At 34.3% G+C, this 27787-nt stretch overlaps 1 protein-coding gene across 1 annotated transcript; it reads left to right on the top strand.

Annotated features, from left to right (window-relative positions):
- LOC306856102 (neural proliferation differentiation and control protein 1-like) lies at positions 1-24090 on the top strand. Its single transcript, XM_079395126.1, has 9 exons — positions 1-406; positions 12396-12554; positions 18215-18298; positions 19410-19592; positions 20035-20101; positions 20603-20684; positions 20798-20877; positions 21559-21658; positions 22219-24090. The coding sequence occupies exons 1-9, from the start codon at positions 301-303 to the stop codon at positions 22288-22290; spliced, it is 933 nt and encodes a 310-aa protein (XP_079251252.1). The 5' UTR covers positions 1-300; the 3' UTR covers positions 22291-24090.
- Positions 24091-27787: the final 3697 nt, after the last annotated feature.

The following is a 27787-nucleotide window of genomic DNA, read 5'->3' on the forward strand; positions in this document are numbered from 1 at the left end:
ACTCACGTCAGCGTCATTGCGTCACGAGCTCATTCATCCTCCCGCTGCTGCGTGTATCTGTTCTAATCTCTCCTGTTTGTAGCGTGTCTATCAGCAGAAGTCCTCCTCCTCTCTCTCCTCTATCTTTAGCTCTGTACCACACAGGCAGCGGCTTAACGCTCTTCTTGAGTTGACGCTCCCATCTTTATTCGGGCCAGGTTGTCTCTCTCTGTAGTATACGTCTATCCGGCCCACACAGATGTGGGAATGACTGTCCGGAGCTTTTATCTGCTGTCCTGGACTTGAGAAGCGCACTGAAGGATGTTGTTTTCCCCGAGCCGGAGCGCACGGCGAGCCCGGGCCTCACTCCTCCTGTCCGGGCTCTTGATCTGCGTAATCCTCGCCGCCGTCGGTGCGAGTGTGCCGGGTAAGAGTCTGTCTGTTAACATATGGTAGTGGCTCAGCAGCTTTTGTGAGCTTTTATTTGTTATAGGCCATTTGTTTTTAAACATTTGTTATGTGTTTTATAGTATGTGATGTGCGAACACTGTTTAAAGTGGTTCAAATTGTATTTAAATGTTATATCGTTGATTTCCAAAGCTGAATATTTATATTCTTGAATTTATTTAGTCTATATATGTGGGTTATTCTTTACTACACTTTTCTAGATGTTTTTTTTTTTTTTTGCCAGAATAAACCCTAATCCTTTGAACAAGTGGAGAAACAAACATGGAGGAGGAAAGGAAAATGTAATGGAATTTCCTTGTGGCTCTTTCCCTCTCCTATTAAAGTGTTGTTTAAAATTGTTTTAAGGTCATAGAGATTATATACAGTTGCATAAAACTGAGTGTAGTATTTTAAATTTGGTTTAGCTATCATGTATTTGCATGCTTTTAATATGATGCTTACATTGCACAACCATTAACATATTCATTATTGATATACAGAGTCTTGTACATGTACAGTGGGGCAAATAAGTATTTGATACACTGCCGATTTTTCAAGTTTTCCCACTTACAAAGAACGGAGAGATCTGTAATTTTCATCGTAGGTACACCTCAACTGAAAGAGACAGAATATTAAAAAAAATCCAGAAAATCACATTGTATGATTTTTGAATAATTAATTTCCATTTTATTGCATGAAATAAGTATTTGATCACCTACCATCCAGCAAGAATTCTGGCTCTCACAGAGCGGTTAGTTTGTTTTAAGAAGCCCTCCTATCCTCCACTCATTACCTGTATTAATTGCACCTGTTTGAACTCGTTACCTGTATAAAAGACACTTGTTCACACACTCAATCAATCAGACTCCAACCTCTCCACTATGGGCAAGACCAAAGAGCTGTCTAAGGACACTAGGGACAAAGCTGTAGACCTGCACAAGGCTGGGATGGGCTACAGGACAATAGGCAAACAGCTTGGTGAGAAGGCAACAACTGTTGGCGCAAATATTAGAAAATGGAAGAAATTCAAGATGACTGTCAATCTCCCTCGGACTGGGGCTCCATGCAAGATCTCGCCTCGTGGAGTATCAATGATCCTGAGAAAGGTGAGGGATCAGCCTAGAACACGGGAGGACCTGGTCAATGACCTGAAGAGAGCTGGGACCACAGTCTCAACGGTTACCATTAGTAACACACTTACACCATCATGGATTAAAATCATGCAGCGCACACAAGGTCCCCCTGCTCAAGCCAGCACATGTCCAGGCCTGTCTGAAGTTTGCCAAAGACCATCTGGATGATCCAGAGGAGGCGTGGGAGAAGGTAATGTGGTCAGATGAGACCAAAATAGAACTTTTTGGTATAAACTCCACTCGCCGTGTTTGGAGGAAGAAGGATGAGTACAATCCCAAGAACACCATCCCAACCGTGAAGCATGGGGGTGGAAACATCATGCTTTGGGGGTGCTTTTCTACAAAGGGGACAGGACGACTGCACCGTATTGAGGGGAGGATGGATGGGGCCATGTATGATGTATCGCAAGATTTTGGGCAACAACCTCCTTCCCTCAGTAAAAGCATTGAAGATGGGTCGTGTATAGAAAATCTATGGAGGGAGCTGAAACTCTGTGTTGCCCAGCGACAGCCCCAAAACCTGAAAGATCTGGAGAAGACCTGTATGGAGAAGTGGGCCAAAATCCCTGCTGCAGTGTGTGCAAACCTGGTCAAGAACTACAGGAAACGTCTGACCTCTGTAATAAACAAAGATTTCTGTACCAAATATTAAGTTCTATTTTTCTATTGTATCAAATACTTATTTCATGCAATAAAATGGAAGTTAATTATTCAAAAATCATACAATGTGATTTTCTGGATTTTTTTTTTTTAATATTCTGTCTCTCCATTCTTTGTAAGTGGGAAAACAAGAAAAATCGGCACTGTATCAAATACTATTTGCCCCACTGTATATGTACAATTTTAATTTATATAAATTTAATGTAGGAGGGACAGCGTCACTTTTAGATAAACTTCAGCTCCTTAATTTTTGCTTTAGTGGAAGTCTCTCTACTGCATTTTTTAACCTATTTTCTTTTTTTCACTAAAACTAGTTTTAGATCATGCAATAATTGTCAATAACTCAACTGTACCACAGTTTTTAGATTTTACAAGTTTTTAGAAATTACAATTAAAAAATGTTTGATCCATACCCCTCTTATTCAGCATCTGGTGACCCATTTGCACTTTATTGGAAATATGACTGAAGGAAATCCATATATTTTATTTATTTTCTACGATTTATTGATGGCTCAAATGTTCATTGTAATAGTTTAAGAGTTTCATAGTGGGCACTGGGCAGTGTGAACTGAATTGTGGGATGTGATTGCAGTAATTATGGAGAACATGAGCAGAGATTATCTGTCCAAGCTTCTTTTTCACACACCTGTGGGAATGACAACAGCTGGACACTGGCAGGACGCTATCACAATCACTTTCTCATTGACACACATCTGCACAATGAGCACCCCTAGGATCCAGTTGCTGGATAAAACTGTATGGGTCATCAAACAAGAAAGTTTAAAATATTTATACATATGTGCTAATATTATCCTTTCTTACCTGCAATATTGCTCTAGGGGTTTTACAGTGTTCTGTAACATATCCAGAGGCTGACTGGTCTTTCTCTTTCTCTCTTATCTTATGTCCCAGTGCCTAAACATGTTTATGCAAGTTTTCCATTGTAAGGTTGATTGTTTGTTGTTCTCTAGCGTGTGACTTCAAAAAAGCTGCCACATTGAACTCCACATTGAACTCCCCACAGAATAGCATGTCATATTTCACACAGAAAGACAGAACTGTGGTTAGAGCCGCTAGCCATGCAGTCATTTCACAGATGGTGACCAGACCATGTGTGGATAATCAAGCTTGTTTCGCACAGGTGAACAAAGCAACCTGTAGACTGTTTATAAAAAGCAACCCCCAATTGGTCTGCTGCTTGTTTGAGGAGCATTTATGAAAATTATCATAATTTCATAAATGCTATCCTATGCTATGATATCTACTGTAACAGAGTGATGCTAATTATCATAATAATATTTTTATGCATTCATACTGGCTGTTATGTTTTGTTTTATTTTGTTTATTAATATTATTTATTATTAATACTACTCCAGCTACTAAGAATAATAATAAATAATATTATTATTACTACTAATAATAATATTTATTAGTAGTAGTAGTATTTTAATAATATTATTTATTATTATTTTAATTAATATTATTGTAACATGCTTTTCCGTAAATGTTTTCACTGTCATGAAAGTTGCAGCCACTGATGTTCATCTTTAATTTAGCCTTTTTCTCACCAGTTTGACTAAATCAGGTTGATTTGTTTTTTTGACAGTATCACATTCAGTGTTATTTTAGTAGTATTTATATGCTATTCTAGTATTTAATAATGTTTCGAATTAACTTTTTATTTTTATGCTTTCAGTTTATATTTTAATTTTAGTTGCAGTAATTTTGTTGCTTCAGCCTAATATTTATTTCAGTTAGGCTATTTGTCTAGTCGACACTTCTAGTTTTCATTTTTCGAATTTGGTTTTCTAATCGATTTATTTATTTATTTTTAATTTAATATTTATATTTTATTTAATTTCAGGTTTACATTAATTGCTGATTTATTTTTAATAGTTCCATTTTTTTTTTTTACAGTAACAGCTGATCACAGTGGAAGGGTATTCAACCAATCATTGTACTGCAATGACATTTTCCATGAAGAAAATGTTCTTGGTTAATTTATACCCAAGGAGTGTATTTTTTATGCTTATTTAAACTTGTCCTATAGTCATACAACTCACTCAGAACAAGGAAATGTATTGCGTTTATGTGTAAGGTTTGAGGTACAACAGGGCTATGTCCTGAGCCTTCTTTTATTTTGATTTGTAAGTTCTGTTAATTGCAGCCTTTTTAAGCTGCTTTGGTATAATCAAGTGGACTGGAAAATAGGCTATTTAGTTTGTGCGCAATAGCATACCAATCTGAAAAAAACTTGATATCCGAACCTTAAAATGCCACCTTAACCCTGTTCTTCATAAAGCACAGGGTAAAAGAGATGTAAGAAATTAACCCTGCCATTTCACATATGGGGAAAATTCTCTTTCCATTACGCTGCAGTTCTGACCACAGCTCACTTCGAACTGCACTTACATAAGAAGTGTTTGGGTAATGTGAGGTGTCTGAGTGCTGCATTGCTCTCTTCGGAGGTGATGGAGTAGATTGAGAAAAGGTTAGCTGCGTTGCTGTGGTAACCGCAGAATTGGACCCTGGGCTTGCTGTCTCAGTGGAACGTGAGGATCTAAGGCTCTACAGAGATCTGGAAACAGCTTGTTGTTGCCACAATGATGATTTGTAGAGTGCACATTGAGAGCGGAGGCTTATCTCTGCAGTAGATCCCTGAATGAGGCCACGTACTGTGTACAAACCCTGCCATGTGAGAACCAAGCAGCTGTGGCTGTGTTATCTGCCATTCTGGTGGTGAGACTCAAAATGTGTACTACTTATAAAGTAAAGGCACAAACAAACATGGTTTGCATGTTTAAATATGCACTATAAAATCCAAACACACCCTTGAGTGTTCAGTAACACACAGCAAACATCCACCCTTAAGTCTTCCCACATTGAGTACACAGGTTGCCAATTTGGTTGCAGAAATTGCAGTTTGATTAGTAGGGACTTACACAGGTTCTTTCTGTACTGTACTTCCGTATTTTTGCTTTCTAAAACAAAATAGTGGTTTTCATCGCAGGGCTCTTTAATGTCTTAATGTGGCTATTGAAAGAAGTGGGCGTAAATCTGGGTTCTCATTTCCTGTGGTCCACTGCACTTCTCTCACTAACGAGGGTGTGTGTCATTATTGGGTTTTTGTTAATGATAATTAGATCCAAGCCAGGCAGATTAGAAGAGACCCTCAGATGCTTGAAGCACAGTCTGATGTAACAAAAACTCTATTGTGTTCAATACAGGAGAATTTTCCAGACACATTTGTTGACTTCTGTTGTGTTTATAACTGTTTAAATGTGTATTATTTCATAATTTTGTGCGGATACCAAGTACTAAGGATGTGAAAAGCTGCATATTAATTTTCAAATCTTAGCAGGCTGGTTTTCAGTGGCCTGTTTGCATTTTTATAGTTGTAGAACAATGCTTTCACTATAGGTGATCCCTAGCTAGTATCATCTATAGTCACATGTCCCTTTTGCTTTACCTAAATTCCACAATCAAATATTTTATTGCTGTAGAATTGAAGTATTAAAATGATCCTACATCCAGCTGTTATCAGTTACTCTGTGCAAATGAAGAGTGGAAGCCTGCCTAATCTACTACATTTCTTCACTGTCTCACACATTCATTCAAATGATTAATTTAACTGTATATGATAGTCAAATGTGTTTTGATGTTTGATTAATTAGGATATATGTGTGTGTGTGTGTACAACAATTTGGGGTCAGTAAGTTTTATTTAAGAAATTGGTGATTTTATTAATCAAGGATGCATTAAATTGTTCGAACATGACCGTAAAGATGTTTATAATGTTAAAAAAAAGATTGTTTAAAATATGATTCTGTTCTTTTGAACTTTCAATTAATCAAAGAATCCTGAAAAAAATCCATCACAGTTTGCATACATTTTTTAAAACTATTTTCATTAAACAGTTTGATGATATTAAACTATTAAACTGTTGACAATAATAAGACCAAATCAGCATATTAGAATGATTTCTGAAGGACACTGAAGACTGGAGTAATGGCTGCTGAAAATTCAGCTTTGCCATCACAGGAATAAATTGTATTTTAAAATAGTTATTGTAAATTGTAATAATATTTCATAATATTTACTGTATTTTGATTAATTAAATTCAGCCTTGGTGAATGTAAAAGTTTCAGTTATACCATTATATTTAGGAATTATCATATTTTACAGATGGGATTTGAGAGTTGAAGCATGTTTGTGTGAAATGTAACCCAGTCATGGTTACCATTCTGTGCGATCTGGATCCAGATGTAATCGCATTAGCACCTTGCTATGAAGCGGGTGATAGTCAGACAGCATAGTTTCCATAGCAGCAGGGATTTTAGCCCATTCTCATGAAGTTAATAAGTACCGAGAGTGAGAAAGAGCCAAATGGATGGAAACAGGTGAGCCCATTGCCTGTAAAGCTAGGAGTGTCTCACAGAATCAACTTTAAAGCTCTATTTTCAGATCAAGAATATTGGATTAAGAATGCGTGTTAAAGCACAATGCTATGGATATTTATGATACATCACATTGTGTGCTATTGCTGTTTTAAGTGATGAAGACAGGTGAAGAATCCCAGAGCTCCAAGCTGTATCTCGATCCTTGAATATCATTGAAACTTGGCAATGAGTTTGTTTGACTTGGACCAGAAAGCAACCTTGTAACTACATAGCAATGTTCAAAAAAATGCTGTGAACACTGTAGCAAATGCATAGTGGTGTTGTGGCAGCAACTTTTGCATTTGCATGCATTACATCTTCAGAAAATATAAAGTCTAGGTTAATAACATGAGTTCGTCTGTAGCCATGGAAGAGAGCCAAATTAAACAGGCAAAGCAACTGGAACTTAACTTGACTTTAAGCAACAGGAAGTCCACACAATGGGAGTTTCCCTTTATCCATCCACACTTTCCCGTTCATGGAATCTCCCATCACAACTGCAAGATTATTATCCATCTGAAAAAAATGAGATTTACTTTATTGCTTTTTAACAGGTTTTTTAAACATTTGTGGCCCCTTATAATTCACATCCTACCTCACAAAGTAAATGGAAGCTGTCAATAAGCATGTCCCTGTTCCCGTGCTGCAGGTTTTTGCTGATGTTGGCTTCCTTCCCGCTCAGAGCTCGGTTAATGATTTCTGAGCCAGCAGCAGATGGTTAGAAATATTAATTTTTAATCCAGCTTTGTGATATGCTGATCTTTCTTATGTAATCGTGTGCGCTATTCCTTGGCCGAGCAAATGACTAGAGATGTTTTGACAAAATCTTACTTCACAGCCAACTGAAAAGTTTGGTTTTGGTGTTATTTTATGAAAATTACAGATGTGTTAGGAAACAGAAAGTCACAACAGTGTGTTTAAAACCAATTAAATGTCTTATTTCTAAGTTAGCTGATTGTAACACAATAGCACAGCCAAATAGGTATCCACCCATTTTTTTTTCTTTTTAAATGTGAACTGGTAATAATTAATTATTAATTTAAATCAGTTTTATACCATGGTAGCAATGTTTTGCAATAGTTCATTTGAAAAAATTCAACCAAAAATATTTTATAGATTCCATTACCTTATAGGAATGCAGATTTTTTAAAATTGTATTATTTTAAGTATTTTAATTAAATAATATACAAATATAATTAAATTATTTTAATTATTATAAATAAAAAAAAATTATATTTTATAGATTACTTAACCATGTTGTAATGCTAATATTTTATTTATTTTTAATTAAATACTTTCCAGATTGAAAATACCTAATCACATTATTGTTTTTATTATTATTATTATTATTATTATTATTATGGAACTAAAGGTCATTTAGCATTGTTTTGAGTACAAAATACTAAAAACAGTAACACTCCTCACTAGATGAGCCATGCTTGAGTGCCGACAAACACACTTATGGTAGCGTATCAGTTTTAGTTTTATATAATTATATACAATATTATAGTATATAGTATTTTTTTATATTTTAAAGTTTGCTTTAAAAATGGCCTTGTGTCCAATAATTAGTGCTCCTTTCTTTTCAAGGTCTACATGTCATACTTGATTGTACACATCAGTGGCCATCTCATTTCTATTAGCTAGTCCTTCAAAGAGGCCAAATATAATTATAAGTGGTCTGTCAGGTTTGACTTTGATCAGTGTTATGTCATTGATGTTTTGATGAGCAGAGATGGACTGCGATCAAAGCATCTTCTCCAACCAGAAACATTATGGTTTCTGATAAATAGTCTGCGAGCCCTGTTAGCTGAAACAATGGGGTTCTACACAAAAGCAGATATTGTTGAAAGAGATCTCAGTGGTTTTTTGTCCATGCAATTTGGTGAGGTCCAGAGTCATATTTAAAAATAAAAAACACTGACTTTCATAGTATGGCAAAAACAGTTCTTCAAAACATCGTCTTCTGTTTTCCACAGAAAAAAAAGTTATATGGGTTTGGAACGATATGAAAAACGTACATTCCTTTAAGATCATTTTACTAAAAAGTAAATGTCCTGCAAGGTAATTTTAGATAAAATATTCAGCTAAATGATACAGTAGTCTAGTAGTTACTTAAACAGAATTTAATTTACTGCAGTGTAGCTTAAAAAACCTGTTGCTTGCAAAATTCCTCCTTATTTCCAAGCACAGCTTGAGCTTGTGATTGATTGTGTAGATTAATATCCATGACCGGCTGGAGGTGGGCGGCCCAGCAGGGTGTTTAGAGGAATGTGCATCTCTCACATGCATACAGTTGCACCTCATTAGTCAGTTAATCTCAGTTCTCATGACTTAAAAGCAATCTGGTGGTGTTTTATGAAGACTAATGAGAGATGAGGAGGTCTATGACAAGTGATGAGCAGAAATCAATGCATATATTGAGCAGCAACATCATCATGGGTACAATGGTGATGCAGTCAAAGCTAATGGCAAGGTGTTTGCAGGGATCGATCCAAAGGCCTTCCACTTAGCTTTACCACTGGCACACATCTGAAGATAAAGATATTGATTTTTATATGCAGAATGTCATATATGAATAGGAGGAAAAGGTGACATTTTCCCTATTTTTTTGCTGTTGACATCAAATGTTGTAAGTTGGTATAAACTCTATTATATTTTTGTCATAAATTCACTTGGTAGAAACTTGCCAACAGGTTGTATGACAGATTCTGGATTTGTTGGGCTTTTGCAGTTTATGTTAATATTATATATTTTAGTGATTATTTTAAGGACACTACCAGTCAAAAGTTTGGGTCAGTTTAAAAAAATAATTGAAGAATTTTTTTTTTTTTTTTTTTTTATTCAGCAAGGATGCATTAAATTGGTGCAGATGAATGATGCAAAAGATTTCTATTGCAAATCAAAACATTCAGAAATTTTTAATCACAGTTTCTATAGAAATATTTAGCAGCACGACTTTTTTCAACATTGATAATGATAATAAGAAATTCTTGAGCAGCAAATCAGCATATTAGAATGATTTCTGATGGATCAGATGACACTGAAAATTCAGCTTTGCCATCAAAGGAATAAATTACAATTTAATGTATATTGAAAGATAAACAGTTATTTTAATAATATTTTACCATATGTATTTTTAGTAAATAAATGCAGGCTTTGTGAACATTTCAAAAATATAAAAATTCTTACAGACCTTATTTTTTGAAAGGTACATTTGCCAACAATTTTGGTGTGCGTTGGATCGCCACTTGATATACTGCAGAATCGGGAGCTTGATATGAATAGTTTCTAATCTATTAATCTGTTTTTCAAAATGTCTATTAGAGCAGAACATATGTGTGTCTCTGTACATTACTGCTGTGGTGTGTGGAAGCAGTTGCTTTGGCGGGGCGCTTTTAAATTATTATTGTTGCCTGGAAACACATCGTTCTCAAGGAGGCTTGAGAATATAAAAATGTCACTGTAAAAATAAAGTATCATTTGATAATTACACAAGTTTGCCTTAGACCATTAGTCCAGTTTCATGGTCTAGTTAAGCTCCATTCTCCTTTAAGAACAAGCCATCTGGGACAAATCGTGAATGATTGCTTTACGCTCATTGAAATTCTTCCAGATGGAAAATGTGTCATTTGTAGATATTTGCCTGTGAGTTCCTACTGATGTCTGTCAGATGATGTCAGAGTGACGGAGAGAGATCCAGTCATCACACAACACTCAAGCACTTATTCTCTGCAGCTGAAAATGATCAGACATTTTGCTTGGAGTGTCTCACTATGGGTTCTGGAAGTAAAAATACTTTTAATTTTCTTCAGGCATAAATAGCTTTTTAGCTTTATCATATAACATTTTAAAGAATGCATTATGGCATGAGCGCTCAGGTTGTTAAGTAATGGAATATGCATAAGTATATGGTTATATTTTATTTTATTTTATTTTCAAATTTCTTTAGAAGTAATAAGTGTTTTTGTTGACCCAATATCATTACTAATATTTAAAAAGCAAAGTGGCTGATTCGAGTGTAATGGAGAAATACCGTACATTTGAATGACCGTAAAAGAGATGTGCATTGGATTAATTACATTTATTTTATAATATTTTCTCAAAATTCACAAAAAAAGGAAAAAAGAAAACAGAAGATGTTAAATTCATCCATTGATGAGGCTCACAAAAGACTAAAGCTAAAATTATTTTTAAAAATTAATAAATTAAAATAAACCAATTATATTTAAAAACTAAAACTTTTTTCAGCTAGTTGGCATGACAACATTTCTTTTTTTAGTTGAAGTACTATAATAACGTAAAACAAATAATACAAATATCAAAAACGCACAACAAAATTACTCAAATTTAAAGTAATATTAAAATAAAAAATAAATCTGATTTAAAAATGAGCAAAAACTATAATAGTATATCAACAATACTAAAATGACCCCAAGCACCGTCAGAGCACACACACACCTGCTGCTGACCCAGTTTCCTTCTGCACCCCCACACGGTGCATTACACAGAAAATGAAGGGATTTCTAGAGAATAGGAGCTCATATGAAAAAGTATAGTTGAAGAGAAGGAGCTGAGATTATGATTGCGTCTGTGAACCGATTTGAATCATTCAAGCATGTTTGTACTGATGACTGATTTTGGAGTCTCTAGAGCGATTGAGAGTCAGTCAAGGATATGATGCGGACTGAATTCAATAGCATTGATGTCATTGGGTACTTCAGTTACCGTTACCATTGAATGTTTTTGAGGCTTTAAGGAATTTCAGGTTCAAGTAAAGCACTATCGACAGCATCTGCGGGATGCTTTTATTACGTCATATCCTTCTGTTTTGTCCTTGTATGTGTTGATGTGAAAGTTTCCAGGTTTACTGGTTTTGCATGAACATGACAAGTTGAAAATAAATATATGGATATACACTAACATTCCTTTTTTTAATATTGTGAAATAATTTTTTACAATTTAAGATTTACAATTTAAGTTAATTTTCTATATTAATATATATATTTTTTTTATTTGTGATGACAAAAAAGGATTTCTGCAGCCGTTACTCAGGTCTTTAGTGTCACGTGATCCTTCATAAATCATTCTAATATGCTGATTTGCTGCTCAAGAAATATTTCTTATTATTATCAATGTTGAAACCGGTTGTGCTGCTTTATATTTTTGAGAAAAGAAAAAAAAAAAATCATTGATGATTCTTATGATCTATTGACAGTAGAAAAATAGGGGGAAAAACTTTTTTTTTTTCTATTGCTGTCTCTTTTAATCAATGTAATGCATTTTTGTTGATTAAAACTAATAAATTCTTCCAAAAAAAAGTATAACTCTTAATCAGTATTGTTTTCGGAGGTAAACAATAGATATCAAGAGCTTGTACTGAACAATGTTCCTTTTTTAATTTTAAAGAGACTTGTTTTTGTTCTATACATACAGTCCAAATAAAGATCATTTAAATTTATTTTTAGTGTTTATTTAAAGTTAAGTATAAATGTTCCCCTTTTTCCTCTTTAACCCCCCCCCATCCCCCCCATAATGGTGGGGGGAGGGGGGTCAACATCATAAATTTTTAAAAGGACATGATGTTCTCAACCTGCAATGACAACATTACCGATAAAAAAAAAAAAATTATATTCAAAGACTTGACATGTGACATGTAGTACTTCAGGGCTATGCAGGTTAATATAATTAGAGTTTGTTTTTTTTGTTTTTTTCTTCAACATTTCTATTTTCTCAGCAAACGATTGCCCTGATCACATAGACTGTGCCAGAAAGGGGCGGTGCTTCTGCAAGCCTGGTTCCTCCCACTGTGGCCCCTGCCTCTCCCCATTGGTGGAAAATGAAGCGGGACATTGTGTTGCTCGCAGGACACACTTTCTCCAGCACCACCACCAAGGTATGAAGGCTTTCACACATCCACCCTACCCTCCTTCTGGCTACTGTGTCACGATTTATTTAGCACCTATTGTCTAATCTGGCCTTTACTTTGGTGCATCAACAAACTGTGAGTCAGGCGGCACAGAAGCGTTTTCTCCAGCCAAATGCTGTGCATTCATTAACCGAACCCTTGGCCTGTGACTAATGCCGTCGTGAAAGAGATGATGTTGATGGTTTAGACCGCAGATCCTCCCATCATCTGACCTGTGCTTTTGCTGTCGTTTCTCTCCTCTCTCACTGTTTCTGTTGGTTTTGTGGTGAGCATAATGCTTAATCTCTTTCTCTGTCTCTCCTCGTGTGACAGAGACACATGACAGCAGTCTTAGGTAGAGTTATGGCTTTTTATAATAAATATTTTTAAGTGTCATTTTTAGAGACAAATGCTTTCAGAAAGAAACATATTAAATATTTGTAATTTTATATAAATTGTCATTTTTATTAATAATTGATTAGGTTTTATTAATGTGCTATTATAGCTGAAAAATCTGTGATTATTATAATGGTGCTCTATTTTCCATTCTTCACTATTTCCACAGGAGTCGTGCACAAAATGATTTGATACATAAAACCATAACTTGCAGCGTGACTGCATAACTTTTCATTTGAACAATAAAAAAAACAATAGTTCTTAAATAGATCTTCAAATTAAACAATGTTGGAAAGGTTACTTTGGAAATGTAATAGGTTACAGATTACAAGTTACCCTACTTAAAATGTAATAAGTAGTGTAACTATTTCAGTCACTTCATTAATGTAACTGATTACATTTGGTTACTTTTTGATTACTTTTCTAAATTTTTAACGAATGTTTGCAACTGTTAATCATTTTGAAACATTTAAAGCAGGCAGGGTTAGCTTTACAGTAGAACTCAACTCTGATTACTGTCGGTGTCAGACTTTCAAATTCCTTCTTCACTTGAGTTAAGATTATAATCATTTTTAAAGCACAGCCACCACATAATCAGACTTTACCATCTCTTTTTGCTTTGAGATCATTCTGAGGTTAAATACAGATTTAAAATCTTAGCTTAAAAACCTTTGACAGGAAACACTGGCATCTAACAATGCCTTGGAAAAAAAAACAGCTAATCTTACACAAAGCATATACTTAAACCCAAAGAGGAAATAAAACAGTCTTTGAATAATCATGTGTTCTATTCTGTGTCTTTAACTCCTGAAACTCTCATATTTTAAAGCAGTCAATGCAATTTGGGAATTAATCAGTCATATCTGTACATGCGTGGAAATATTCAGATATAAGCCCCTTTTGTAATCTTTAACATTTTCATAAGTAATTGTAATTTAATTACACATATTTTCTCAGTAACTGTAACAGATTACAGTTACATTTATTTTGTAATTAAATTGCATTTTGTTGCATGTAACTAGTTACTTCCCAACACTGAAATTAAATATTTTAACAATTTCATTGGCCAAAAGACTGTCTACCCAAACATCCTTGAAAGTATTGTGCATGAAATTGATTAGTATGTCATGTGATACGGTTGTGTGTGATAAATACTGCTTGTGAGAAATATTCAGAGTTTATTTGCAAAAACGGACAAATCCGTTTTTATTCATTTTCATAAATCATGTTTTTTTTATTGTGTTAGTTAGCTGTATTTTTTGTTGTTGTTGTTATTATTATTTAATCAAAACAACCCAACTGCAGTTTAATTGATATTAACTGGAGTGCAAGATAAAAAAACATGACTTTTAAACACTTTTTTTATTATTATTAAAACATTTAACATTTTGTTAAATATACATCTTGACATTTTGTATTAATATATGAAGAGTTAATTTGCAGAAACAGATAACTCCATTTTTAAAAAATCTTCAAAAATCATGTTTTTTTTTAATTTTTTATAGCTGTCATGTAGTTCCATGACAGCTATAAATTCATAAACTGTTTTGAAAAATAAGATAACACATGGCAGTTTCTAATTTTGACTATGGTGGTCAAAAGGAGAGCAATAGAATATATATAAAATTATTATACATTTGAATATTTATGTGATTTTTAATAAACATTAATTAGAAAAATACATAAAATCTCACATTTTTGACAACCTCATCTCTTATCTATATTAGCCATCTAGATACATTTACAGTAAACATAAATGTATCTGAACAATAAAGTGGCAGTAATGCAGCACTAATCTATTGAGTTTGTCTATGTTCAAAAATCCCAAACATTGTCTCCGGTCCATGCTAATAGATCTTCGCCCTACCTCTCCTCCTCTCTTTCTCATTCTCTGCAATACCTTTCCTGTAATGAGTGATTCAGCTCTCCAAACACAGGCCTGCCTCGCTGATGAAGAGTTTGATAAGGGCCTGGTTTCATTTGTGTAACTAGAGCCTGCGTGTTTCCAAAAATATCTTTAAAAAACTCAAATGACTGTTTTTAGTGTTTAGCAGTGCAATTTACATCATTATCGATAAACAGAGATCTATTGATTAAATGTTAGCTGCTCTGTATTCTGAAGTAGGACAGTTTAGCTTGATTTTGAAAACAATTTTGTCTCTTAACACCTTTACCTCAGAACAGTCTCAAAGATTCAAAGAGCGCAATTAAAGCTATAATGAATGTTAGACCAAGGTGGAACCTGCTGTTAAAGAGTTTACTGAGCAAACAGTCCTGCGTCACGAGTCTCTTTGCTTTTAATATGGTTATGAGTGAACAAGGTTGTTTTAGAGTTTTAAAGAACAATAAAAATTCATTCGGATTTTAATACCCCATTTTTTAAAATCCTGATTTATGTATTTATTTTTTTTCCTCCTGCCTTTAAATTTGGACCACACTGACAAGTTATTTAACAGCCATCAGCTAAACCGAAGCATCTGCGATTAATCATCATCTGTCTATGTAGGTCAGCAGTCTCATTTTTGCTGCACTGATCGGACAGAGAGAGAGAGAGAGAGAGAGACCAGACACAAATAAACGTTTATGTTAATTATCATATTGACTGAAACAGACTATTTGTGTTAACTTGCATGTCAGTGAATCACTTATTATAATTGTACTTTTGTTTTTTTGATTTGAGTTGAATATAATGTGTCATCACTACATTGTTTTTTTTTATTTGAGCACTCAATTCTCTGTCAAAAACATTCAGTAATTTCTGACCAGTGCATTTAATGAAGCCACCACTAGATGGCAGTGTCCAAAACTACAAAAATAGCCTGTACACTGCCTATTAGTTTCAGATGCCTGTCAAAGCGTTTTGTATATCTGGCTAGTTCTAGAAAGCTGCATTATATACTAACAAAAGTCAGAGAAAACAATGTGTCCCAAATTATATTATGACAAAAGCAGCCAGGATGATATACTTTTTCAGGAGGATTTTTGAAGTATGCATTCATGCATTCTTTTTTTTTTGTTTTTTTTGTTAATATGCTCATTTTACATGCAGATTCAAACAGTAAATGGTCTGTAGTATCAAGGCACAATTTTGTTAAAGCATAATATGTCTTAACATTGCCATTCTGAAAAAAAATTTAGATGTGGAAACAATTTTCACTCAGTCAATTTCAGTTACACAAAAACAGCAAGTAGCACATTGAACTAAACGGGAAATTTTGAGGGAGACTGAAATAGTCATTTAATATTTATATTTCTTTATACACTTCACAAATGTGAATTATAAATAAACACTCATTTGATTTCATCATAATAATTATATGAATAATTACAGTTATGGTGTTTACAGATTAAATTGCGTGTAAAGTTGTGGAACAAGTTGTCTACTGACTCTTCTAACACCCACTGAGTCAAAACTTTATTAAATTGTTCATCAGATTTAGTCAGGCTGGACTGTTTGTGAACACCCTCTTTATGTGTAAACCACAGATTTACAGGTTCACTTGTCCCCCCCAAACAAGTACAGATGGTTTGACCCGCCTCCTTTGACACCTGCTGTGGAGTGTGGGGGTGCTCAGCCAGCGATATGTGCTGTTCTATCACATCAGCCTTGTTCCAGGAGGCAGATGGCCAGTCATCTGTAGACTAAACACCAACCTTCATGACAATAAACAGTAGCTATAGACTGTCAGCATGTTATGGTACAGTGCTGAGGAAAGTTTTGATATTTATAATCTATGTGCAAGGATGATAAGATAAAGTTGCTGTAAGGAAAAGGAACTTTTATTCAGCAGCTCTTTGCAAACATAAGCTGCGTACAAAATGCAACACCTCACCACGCAAAGTCATGGCTGTTAAATTTATGAAGGTGATATTTATCAATGTGTCAAACCAGGCCAGAATGTTTTTCAAGGAAGAGCAAACAAAACCAGGGCTGGGCGATATATTGATTATTTATGATACATTTCACATTATTTTGTTGGTAATACAAAGAGCTTGTAGATGTAGCTTGTAGATTCTATCTAGAATTAGCCAACTATGGCTGATTAAATATTTATTTAGTGTATTCAATATTATTTTATTTTTAAAAATGAACCAACCTAGGGCTGGATGACATAATGCATATGTATTTATAATATATAATGTATATAAAAAAAAGAAAAGAAAATTAAAATTATAAAATTAGTTACCTTGGGCTTGTTGATTATTTACAATATATTCTTATTTTTTATTATATTTTATCATATTATATCAATTATATACCAACTAGGGTTTGTTGATGTCATTAATATGGTATTGTTTTTATTATTTAAAATTAATTAACTAGGGTTTGATGTAATTGATATTTGCAATATATTCTTGTTTATATATATAAAAAATTAACCAACTGGGGCTGGAGGATGTAATGAATGTTTATAGTTTAGTACTATTTTGCTGATTTTTATTCAATTAAATACTGGTTAATGTAATTTCTATTTGCTCAATATTCTATATTATTTTTTGGTTGTATAAAATTAACCATCTAAGGCTGAATGATATTATGAACTTTTACCATATATATATATTTATGATATTATTTTGTTGCCGATTTGACATTTACTAACCAGTGCTGGATAATTAACAATATTTACGAAATATTCAATATTGTTTATGACATTTATAAAGTATATATTATTATGTTTGATATATTTTTTAATTAAATAACACTGTTGAGTATAAGAGCACAAAGAGAGCTTTTTTAAAATAGTTTTTTTCAAGATAAATGACAACAGCGTTTTGATTCAGTGAATCAGTTCTTTCAGATCATTTGATTCACTGATTCAAAACTCACAACTCTTTCCAGTCTTAATGTTTTAGGGCCTTGTGTTGTGATCACACACACCCTCTCACTGGCCACACACACCCACACACTCAGGTTGTCAAGAGGGAAGATCTTCCATAGTCTTGGAATGCAGCTTACTGTCTGGCCAAGCGTACCATTAAACCATGTGCTGCCTTTGTTTTCCCTTTAGAGCGTGTCAAACAAACAACACTCTGGCACACTGTCACTCTCAGGACACACACAGCCCACTCATCACACTTCCCTCACAAATTATATATGCGAATATTTACCAAGTTTCATAATATACTCTCAATACAATTGAGACTGAGCTGCATTTGGTATGAAGTACAGAAAAAAATGGTACCATGATTTTTGTTCCTGTTCAATGACAGAAGCATGTTTTTACCATGACATTGTATCTTTATTTCCACAGCCTCTCATCCTGACGTCGATGAAGAAATCGACTATCTGTCCTCTGTTATTGCCAAGCAGCAAATGTCAGACGTCAAACAGCCAGGTTTGAACTATCTGTTCTTAAAAATCTGTGGTTCTGGTTAGTGAGGTAGTGTAGCGGTTATAGTGGTCATGATTCATAGCAAACCCTTCTGTTTTAATCTTGCGTAAAACATGCGGATTGCAGAAGCCTTTGCCGCTTAGTCAACGGTGGAAAAATACTGTTAAACAAGAAAGTAATATAGTAACTTTAGGGATGTTAGATGAAAATAATAGTTTAATGTTGAAATAAGGATAAAAAATAACACGGTCCTGCATCATATTTGCTAAATGAAATCCAATACTTGTTTCTTCCTAATTTTGGGGATGGTTTGCTGTAGGACGTCACACCCTCTCACAAAATATGATTTCGTAGCATTTTTGCTTTCGACAAACAATTTGTTAGGTGAAGAAGTCTTGTATTATGCTTACATCACAAGAAAAACTGCCACAAAGACATGATTCCTGTCATCCTCTGAGCCAGATTAGAACTCTTTAGTAAAGTCGTAAAGTAAAGTCGTGACGTATTGTCAAGTATGGTGACCCATACTCGAAATTGGTGCTCTGCGTTTAACCCATCCAAGTGCACACACACAGCAGTGAGTAGTGAACAAATGCACACACACACACACACCGTGAACACACACCCGGAGCAGTGGGCAGCCATGCTGCGGCGCCCGGGGAGCAATTGGGGGTTCGGTGGTTCGGGTACCTCAGTCGTGGTATTAAGGGTGGAGAGAGCACTGGACATTCACTCCCCCCACCTACAATCCCTGCCGGCCGGGGGCTCGAACTCGCAACCTTTCGATTACGAGTCCGACTCTCTAACCATTAGGCCACGACTTCCCCTGTCTGGCCTAATGGTTAGGGTCTGCTGGGTCTTTGCTCAATTCTCAGTCCATTTTAGATTGATTCTGAAGCCATTATTTTATGCCAAGTCCTGATTTTAAAGTTAGAATTATGGCCACTGATTGAAGATGATGCCAGATGTGACCCAGATGTTTTCTGCTACATCTGCGGGTGTTTTACTACATCCAGACAGCAACAGAAAATTACAGATATTGTTTTTTTTGTAATCAGATTTCCTTTTATTCCCTTTTTCTGTCTCTCTCTGTCTCATCCCCCCTCATCTCTAGACTCTCTTCTGCAATCCCAGTCAGAATCGAAGCAGAAGAGTCTGCACAAACCCGAAACAACGACCAGCGGCCCATCCACGCCAACACACCAGACCCCTAAATCTCCCCAGCCGGTCACAAACTCGTCCGACCGCCACGGGCCGATCATCTCCCCCCACTCCTCCAGAGACAGCCTGCTAGTCTGTATGTGACACTAGGTTTTTTCTGATTTGATTTAAAGCCTAATTATGAGCAATGTGTTGTTTTTTTTGTTTTGTTTTTATAATTTCTGCATACTTTGACCCGGTTTCCACAGAAATCTTTCTGTGTGCTATTTTTAATGCCATTTACCGGTTTTACTGTGGTTTGGCTGGCCTGCATCCTTGACAAAGATGGCATTTTAAAAGCAGGCCCATCACATGATGTTTTGTACTTTTATAATTGGTTTGTTTTCAGACGTTAGTACACTGTGAGCTTCTCTGAATTATACCAAAACATCTTTGGCATGTGTCAAATGTGTCAATTTACACACTTCACACACGTCCCTTATTTCGATGAATCAAAATGACAGTCTTCCTCATAGTTTTTCTTGTCTGTCTCTTTTTCTCTCTCGTATAATTGTGTGTTTTTGTAACATTGGGAGCAGTGATGATCTCTTTATGCATTATTGTGGGCTCCATGGCACTCATCGGCGCTGCTGTCTGCTGGGTCAGGCAAGTTGAATCTTTATTATTTGTCAGTTTATGATGTCAGCCCAAGGCATTATCATGCCACTGTAGTGTGTTTCTAAAACCTTCCTGTTTTTTCTCTTCTAATGAAGAAAGAAGCTTTTCTAAATAAAAGTTAGTAATGTGATATTTAACTACTTTAGGGGAAGAAATAATATAACTTATAAAATAAAAATATAATTATGATATAAAATAATGTTAAATATAGGTATAGATATATATTGTTATAAATTAGAATTTTAAATAAATATTAATTAAAAATGATTGTTTTTTTTGTTTTTTTTTATATACAATGTATTATAATATTTTCCCCTTATAATATCCCTTTTTATACTATTTCAGTCTTTTAAATAATAACAATAAATATAATATTAGTATAAAAATAAGTATTAAAAAAAATATGTCCTTTTAATAATTTTGTCATTTTCAGTGCAATTTCTTAAACTTTTTTTTATTATTATTATTTATTTTTATTTTTTTCTACAGGTTTCAGAGAGAAACTCATCTGGCTCAGAAAGTCGATTACCCTGCGTTTCATCCTGCGGGCCCCAATCATAGTCATCCTTCAGTAAGAGCATTCACATTAATGCCTGTTCAGTGTTCATACATTGGGAAAAATACAGTAAACACTTTGACACTTCTTGTAATGTGTCATTACGACCATCTCTTTCCATGTTTTAGTCTGGAGATAAAACCCTGGCTCACAGTGCTCAGATGTATCACTACCAGCATCAGAAACAACAGATGCTCTCAATGGATAAGTAAGCACAATACATGATCTCTTCATTAGTTTAGTCACTTTAGCTGCATTGTCTCTTCTCTGCTCTCTGTCCCTGTGATTTCCTTTAACATTATTTGTGCATTTTTATCGTAAGTTGCTTTAAGAGAATGCTGACCAGGATCGTGAATGCAAAAATGCATATAATTTTCCTTACTCATTTCCTTCCTTCTTATTTGCTTCCACTTCCATGTACATACACTGTGTATATATATACATTGCACTTCATATGAATCATGCTAAGAGTACTGGTTTCAAAATATGTATGCTCAACAGCATTTATGGCATAATGTTGACTGACTACTAAAACTTATTTTAACTTTTTATATAGTAGCGTATTTATATAGTAGCGTTTTTTTTTTCAATTACCTGCATTATTTAGGAAAAAAAACACATTTGTTTGAGTGTAAAGTTGTTTAAATCATCCTTTTCTAGGTGGATGAACTTTTGATTATGAAATGTAAATACATAGATTGATATGTCAAATCTCTTTCTGTTATCACTGTGCTATTGAGCGAAGGTTATAACATGATAATGAAGATGAAGCAGCATTTCCCTGTGAAAAAATATGTATTTACTAAACTTTGCATGTACGTTTCATAAAACGTGTTCTGTGCTATATCTGTTAAAGATGTTAATATACTGATTTTTCTTTTGAACACAGACACAAAGCAGAACCTAAAGTCTCAGAGTCTGGGGCCACATCAGATGAGGAGAATGAAGTGGGAGATTTCACTGTGTACGAGTGCCCTGGACTGGCACCGGTGTGTAAACATTTTTGCATTTAGCATCTCTAATTAATGTTTTTTTTTTTTTTTTTTTTGATAATATTAACACAAAATAAAATGTAAAAAATACATAAATATGATTTTAAAATACTGTTTTGTTTAAATTTGAAAATAATTACCGGTAATTAATTTATTTTATTTTATTTATTTATATTACTAAATTTGTTGTAAAATATATGATGCATGCACACTTCCATTCAAAGGTGTTGGGTGTGTAGGATTTTTTTTTTTTTACTTTGTCTCTTATGCTCACCAAGGCTGTATTTATTTGATCAAAAATACAGTCAAAACCGTAATGCTTTAAAATATATGAGTCATTAAAATGAGTCTTTTTTTTTTTATGTAAGTGAATTCCTGTGATGGCAAAGCTGAATTTTCAGTTGCTATTACTACAGTTTTTGGTGTCCCATGCCTTCAGAAATGTATTTATTAATGCAGTCCTAATATTTAAAAAAAAACAAAAAAAACATATTATCTGAACAACTGTGACCGTTATGTATTTTGCTAAATTTGTTGTTGGTTTTTTCCCTCTTTAGACTGGAGAGATGGAGGTGAAAAACCCACTGTTTGACGACTCCACCTTACACTCCCAGAGACATCACAAGTGACCTGGACACACACACCTGCACACTTTTAGAATAGGTCTAACACACCTAAAAGCATTCCTCCATAGGGTGAAGCTGCATCTGTTACACCACACACAAATGAAAAAAATGACTCTTCCTGGAAAATCTGTGCTCAGAATAAAGTGAGAAAAACACCCAAACTCTAAAGATGCTGAAGATGGGGTGGTGTGTAGTCAATCGGGTAAATAAAAGTAAAAGTCAGCAGTGGTTAAAAGGTTTTTCTTTTGCTCAAATGCACATATATCGAATCTGAAAGAATCTGAAGGCCTTTTAATGCGGTTTCTTTACACCACATCTTTATTTTTCAAGTCTGGGCTTTGTTTTCACTCACTAGCTTTTTATGTCACCTCCCTTTTAAAAATCATTTATCTTTAGGGTCTTTTTAAGAACTTTTATAAGCATCTTTCTCAGCTAGATGTCATTTTTTTAATTAGTCTTCATGTTTTTGGGCAAAGCTGCCTCCAAAAGCACCTCTTCTTATTATTGTGTATAAGAAATGCACAGTACTCTCTTACACATTGTGTGTTATTTTCTTATTTTCAACTTTATCAGTGCTGATCAAAAACAACATAATATGCTCTCTCTTTTTTTAGATTAAGAGTAGTTCTATTTAATTTGTCACATTAGTTATTTTTCCTATGTATGTTCTTTAATATGAAGTCTCTTCCTCCCTCTTTTTTTCTTTTTCTTTTTTTTCTTTGTATACCTGAGTAAATATCAATTTACTAATGATGTAATGGTTGTGTAAGGAAATGAAATACTAAATCGACTGAAACAGAGAGATGTTGAAGTTTCTGTGCTCAAATCACTTTAGTGTAAATAAATGAATAAATAAACTTAATTGTATTATATAGTATCTGCTGTTATGATACTATTAATACACTAAATACTGTCTTGTTTGGATTAGTTTATTTATTTATTTACATTTTTTGTCAAATATAATTAGTAGACATCATCCAAAAGTTCTAAAATGTATCTCTTATGCTCACCAAGGCTGCATTTATATTATCAGAAATATAGTAAAAACAGTAATGTTGTGAAATATGATTACTATTTCAATTTTTTTTTTCTAGTTTAATCTTTTAAAATGTAAAGCTAAATTTTCACCAGTCATTACTATAGTTTTCAGTGTCGCATGATCCCCCATAAATTTTAATATGCAGATTTTTATTATAAATATTGAGTATGTGCTGCTTGTTTGTTGAAACTGATACTTTTTCATAATTCTTTGATGAACTTATTTTTATTAAGAATTCATTTAAAATGTATCTCTTTTTAACATTATAAATGTATTTGCTTTAAAAATGTCTTTAAAAGTTTAATTTTAATTAAGAAAAATGTTACTGAGCCCAAACTTTTGGATTGTAGCATATTTCCAAGTGATTATGTTGTGCTATGTCACATAAATGAAATAAGTGGGTATTCAGACCACAGGTGTATATTAAAGAATCAATACATTTGATTATTCAGTTAGATGACTTTTTATTTTACACTGTTTATAAGGTTTATGCTGTATTATATATTTAAATAACGCCTCCCAAACAGATAACCATAAGTAAGAAATTATGTGACATTACAGTACATTACATAACATTAAATGCACTAGGGCAACTATTCCATAAATAAAGATGGATTGTATGGATAGTGTTGCATGAGCTATATATCAAGGACTTTCATTTGTCAGAAGTGTATATTTGACCTCATATCTTGGATTTTTCTGAAACGCCTGTCTATGTTTCATTTCTGTTAATACTTGTTGAACCTGAAAAAAAGCTTGTTCTCTGAAAGAAACTGAAGCTAAAATGTTTGTTTGTCCTCTCCAGCTCATCCATCTAAACAGAACGTGGCAAGAGGAGCCACAACCTCCCCCAGTTTAGGCTCTTATCTGCGATGGGCCATTTAACTGCCCCATAAGGTGTGGTTCAGGGGAGCCCATCACAGATCCAGTCTCATTTAGGTGTCTGTGGGGGGAGAGCCATTAAAGGCCATTGTAACTGTGAATGGTGAGGAAGGCAGCCATAGGCCACCCGATCGAGATATGTGGGGAGAGAGGCAGTAGTCGTCAGCAGGGTGTCAAAAGCGATCAAAAGGCCATCGGACAGGTTGTATAAGTGAATGGGGCAGAGGGAAAAGAGGTCACATACCTGTTTATCAGATACTAAGACCTTAAAAAGAAAAAAAGTCATTAAAATAGAAAAATTAAAATAAAATAAAAATCACTGACAACCAAACTATTTTTCCCACGCTTTGGGCCTACATTAAGTCAATTAATAGGGCACTATAAAATGACATTTATTATGCCAAAAAAAAAAATGTTTCTAGAGTATGATAAAGCATGTAATACACAACTTGTTTTTTTTTATTTTTTATTGTCATTATTATTCAGAAGAGTACAGTCAACCACTGAGAATAGAAATAACACAAATCAGGTGTTGATAAATACTGATAATTTGATATCAGTGATCTTTTCAGTACCACTGGTATACTATAGTTTTTTTTGTCATTTTTATTTTTCATTTTTAGTCTAAATGTTATTTATAGCTATTATTAATAAATATATAATTATTTACATGTATTTATTTTTTTGTTTTAGTTGTGTTTTTGTCATTTTTGTTAGTTATTGCTCTTTTATATCTATAAAGGTTTTTAATTTCCCGTTTTAGTTGCTTTAGCACACCAAGTAACTAAATATAATGTTGCTTTGGCAAATAGTTCAAATAAAAGAAGTTCAGTTGTTTATATTTCTTTTTATTTCAGCCAATGTTTAAGTAATTAATGTCTATGGTTTTAGTTAACTAATAACCCTGTTTCATAGAATACTTCAGATGCCATGATATTGGATATAAAAGAGATCTAAGAAGTTTAAAACAGCTATTTGATGTAACATAATTTTTACCAAAATATTTGGGAAATATGCATGTAAGAGCTTCATATTTGATTTCCATGTATTTCCTTCCTCCTCAGATTGTGATCTTCAAACACAAAGTCATAATTTCATCTCAACTTGTACTTTACCACATATCCGCCCTTTTGTCAACAACATTTGGTTCTCACATCTAAAATATAATTCTGATGCAGACATAACCACCTGAAATGTTCAGAATGCATTTCATGTAAACAAGGGTGGGGTGATGCTGTTGCTCTATATCACTGAACATCCAGTTTAACAATATTCAGTAATATTTCTGTGCATCAGAGTTCAGTGGCACTTGGTTAATTCTAAAGAAGTTAAGACAAGTTTTGCTGACTGTAGATTTTACAGTACACAAGCCTGCAAACAGAGCCACCTGGGAGTGTTTTGCGGGTTAATCCGGGTTCTGCCGTCCCTCATTGGGGCTGTGTCATCTCTCTCCACTTTCTCCTCCTCTGTCTGCACTTTACATAACAATCCCCACCCAAGTCCATGAGCCAGCACAATGCCTGCAGCAGTGGTTTGATGTCTTTTAAAAGCTTTGACTGGCCTCCTGTGTGTCCTTTCCTATAGGCTTTGTGACCAGGAGAGATGGACAGCTCAGTTGTGACCTATAGCTCCTGGTCTGAGAGAGTGTGTTTGATGGCAGGGGGTTGATTGTTCTAGATTTGAGTTGGCTCTGCTTGTACTGATGGTGTGTAATGCCCTGGGTGGGTGGCGGAGCATCAGCAAGATTAGAATGGGAATAAAAGCAGACTACAGAGGTATAAATGTGCATAGTAGTTATTTTGAGCCATAGATCTTACCATGACACACACTGTATAAACACAGGTAACCAATTTAGGTTATAAAAATTTCCCAAAAAATTCAAATGTTCCGTGTTCTTGTCATGATTATAACATTATTTAACGATTACAAAAACATTTCTTAAAACGTTCAACAAACAGGGCTACAAATAACATTTTAAGGACGTTTTCTCTCAACGTTCTTAGAATGTATAGTAATTTAAAAGAAGGTTCCATAAACATTACTTTAAGTTTTGGCCTTATTTATATAACTTATATAACCTTATTTATATAACTTATATAAAAAACGTGTTGTGAAAATGTTCCTGTTTGCTGAGATGACCCATATCTCGTAATTTTCACAAGTTGGAACTTTCAAAACAGTTTTATGGAGTTTTTTTCTACTGGACGTTCGGAAAAACGTTTAGTCAACAAACAATATATTGTTAAACGACAGTTCTTACACTGAACTAACTGTATTTGTTTCCCTCACGTTTTCGCTGCTGCCAAGAATTAAATATGGCGCCACCCTGACTAAGGTCTATAACAACAACATGTCTTCAGTATACATATATGTGTAGGCCTAGATATTTATGTTGGAAAGATACTTTGGGACAGAGTATCGGTGAAACTTTGTGGAGTGTTTGTTTCATCAGAGGAGGGGGTGGGGGCGCAATCAAAGGGTTGCGGCTTATTGTTCAGTGCTGAAAGGCAGCTAATGGCCGGCCATCGCAACTCTGGATCTGGAAGCGGCGGGGGGCCTCGGGCTCTTCTGGCACAATGCCTCCCCCATCCACTTTCCTGCGGCGCGTCTTCCTGCCGCAATCTGCGCCGATCGGCTCGGTCGGGGGTGCACAGCTGTATCGATGAGTCTGTAAACAATGTGTAATGAAACAAAAAGCCTACGCTACTTCTTAGCCCTATATAATGTAAATAGCCTATAGGCTGTTATTTTATATTAGGCTATTTCAAGTCGCCAAAATAATTTAACAAATTTCAACTTTTATTTTTTTAATTAGGCTACACCAGATCCAACGACATTTTGCAGGGCTGTTCAATATAAATGAAGTTTATCGTTTCGCCTACAGCTAATTTGATTATACTTTTTAAAAAGACAGCAACTAAATTTCTTAAAGACGAAGTAGGCTAGATGAATTTTTACAGTGTACCTAGAATACGCATATAGAATAAATAAATATAATAAAATCAGATGAGTTCTATCTAGATGAGCTTTTATCTTGCCCTATATATACAAATAATAATTGCCTAATAAATTCAGAGAGAAATGCGGTTTAATTAATGGGGGGGGGGGGGGGGGATTTCACCATGATCCAAGACAACTTTTTTTTATAAATATAGGCCTACATTACCATATTATCATTCATTGTCTGCTGTCTTAATTATGCGATTTTGCTTGGCTAACTTTATTTACTTAACATTTCTTTGAAATAAGTTTTTGTTAAACGTACAAGATATAAAACTAAAAGTGAACTAAAATAAAATGTCATTCCACATCAAGGCTATTGTTGTCTTGATTTTCAAACTACTCTTGCGTGTATACACGGCTCCTATCAGTGATTCAACAAGCAGCGTGAAGGTGGGAGATGCGACGCTTGTAATCCAACAAACATTTCACCTTTTATTTGTCGCTCTTGGCCAAATAGAACAGCGAAAATACATGTGAATGCAGTTGTATAGTTTTATGATATATTTTGTTTGCATATTATTAAATTAAAAAATACTTTTCTTCATGAAATCTGATGAACGAAGTTGGGTATAAAAT

This window comes from Barbus barbus (assembly GCF_936440315.1).
Source record: "Barbus barbus genome assembly, chromosome: 36".
In the NCBI taxonomy this organism is placed as follows: domain Eukaryota; kingdom Metazoa; phylum Chordata; class Actinopteri; order Cypriniformes; family Cyprinidae; genus Barbus; species Barbus barbus.

Bases quoted from the DNA above. Each gene is read 5' to 3' on its own strand.
- LOC306856102 (XM_079395126.1), top strand. From the start codon at position 301: ATGTTGTTTTCCCCGAGCCGGAGCGCACGGCGAGCCCGGGCCTCACTC. The intron at 20,102-20,602 runs GCAAGTTGAATC...TTTTTTCTACAG, and splicing joins GCTGCTGTCTGCTGGGTCAG to GTTTCAGAGAGAAACTCATC. The intron at 21,659-22,218 runs GTGTGTAAACAT...TTCCCTCTTTAG, and splicing joins AGTGCCCTGGACTGGCACCG to ACTGGAGAGATGGAGGTGAA.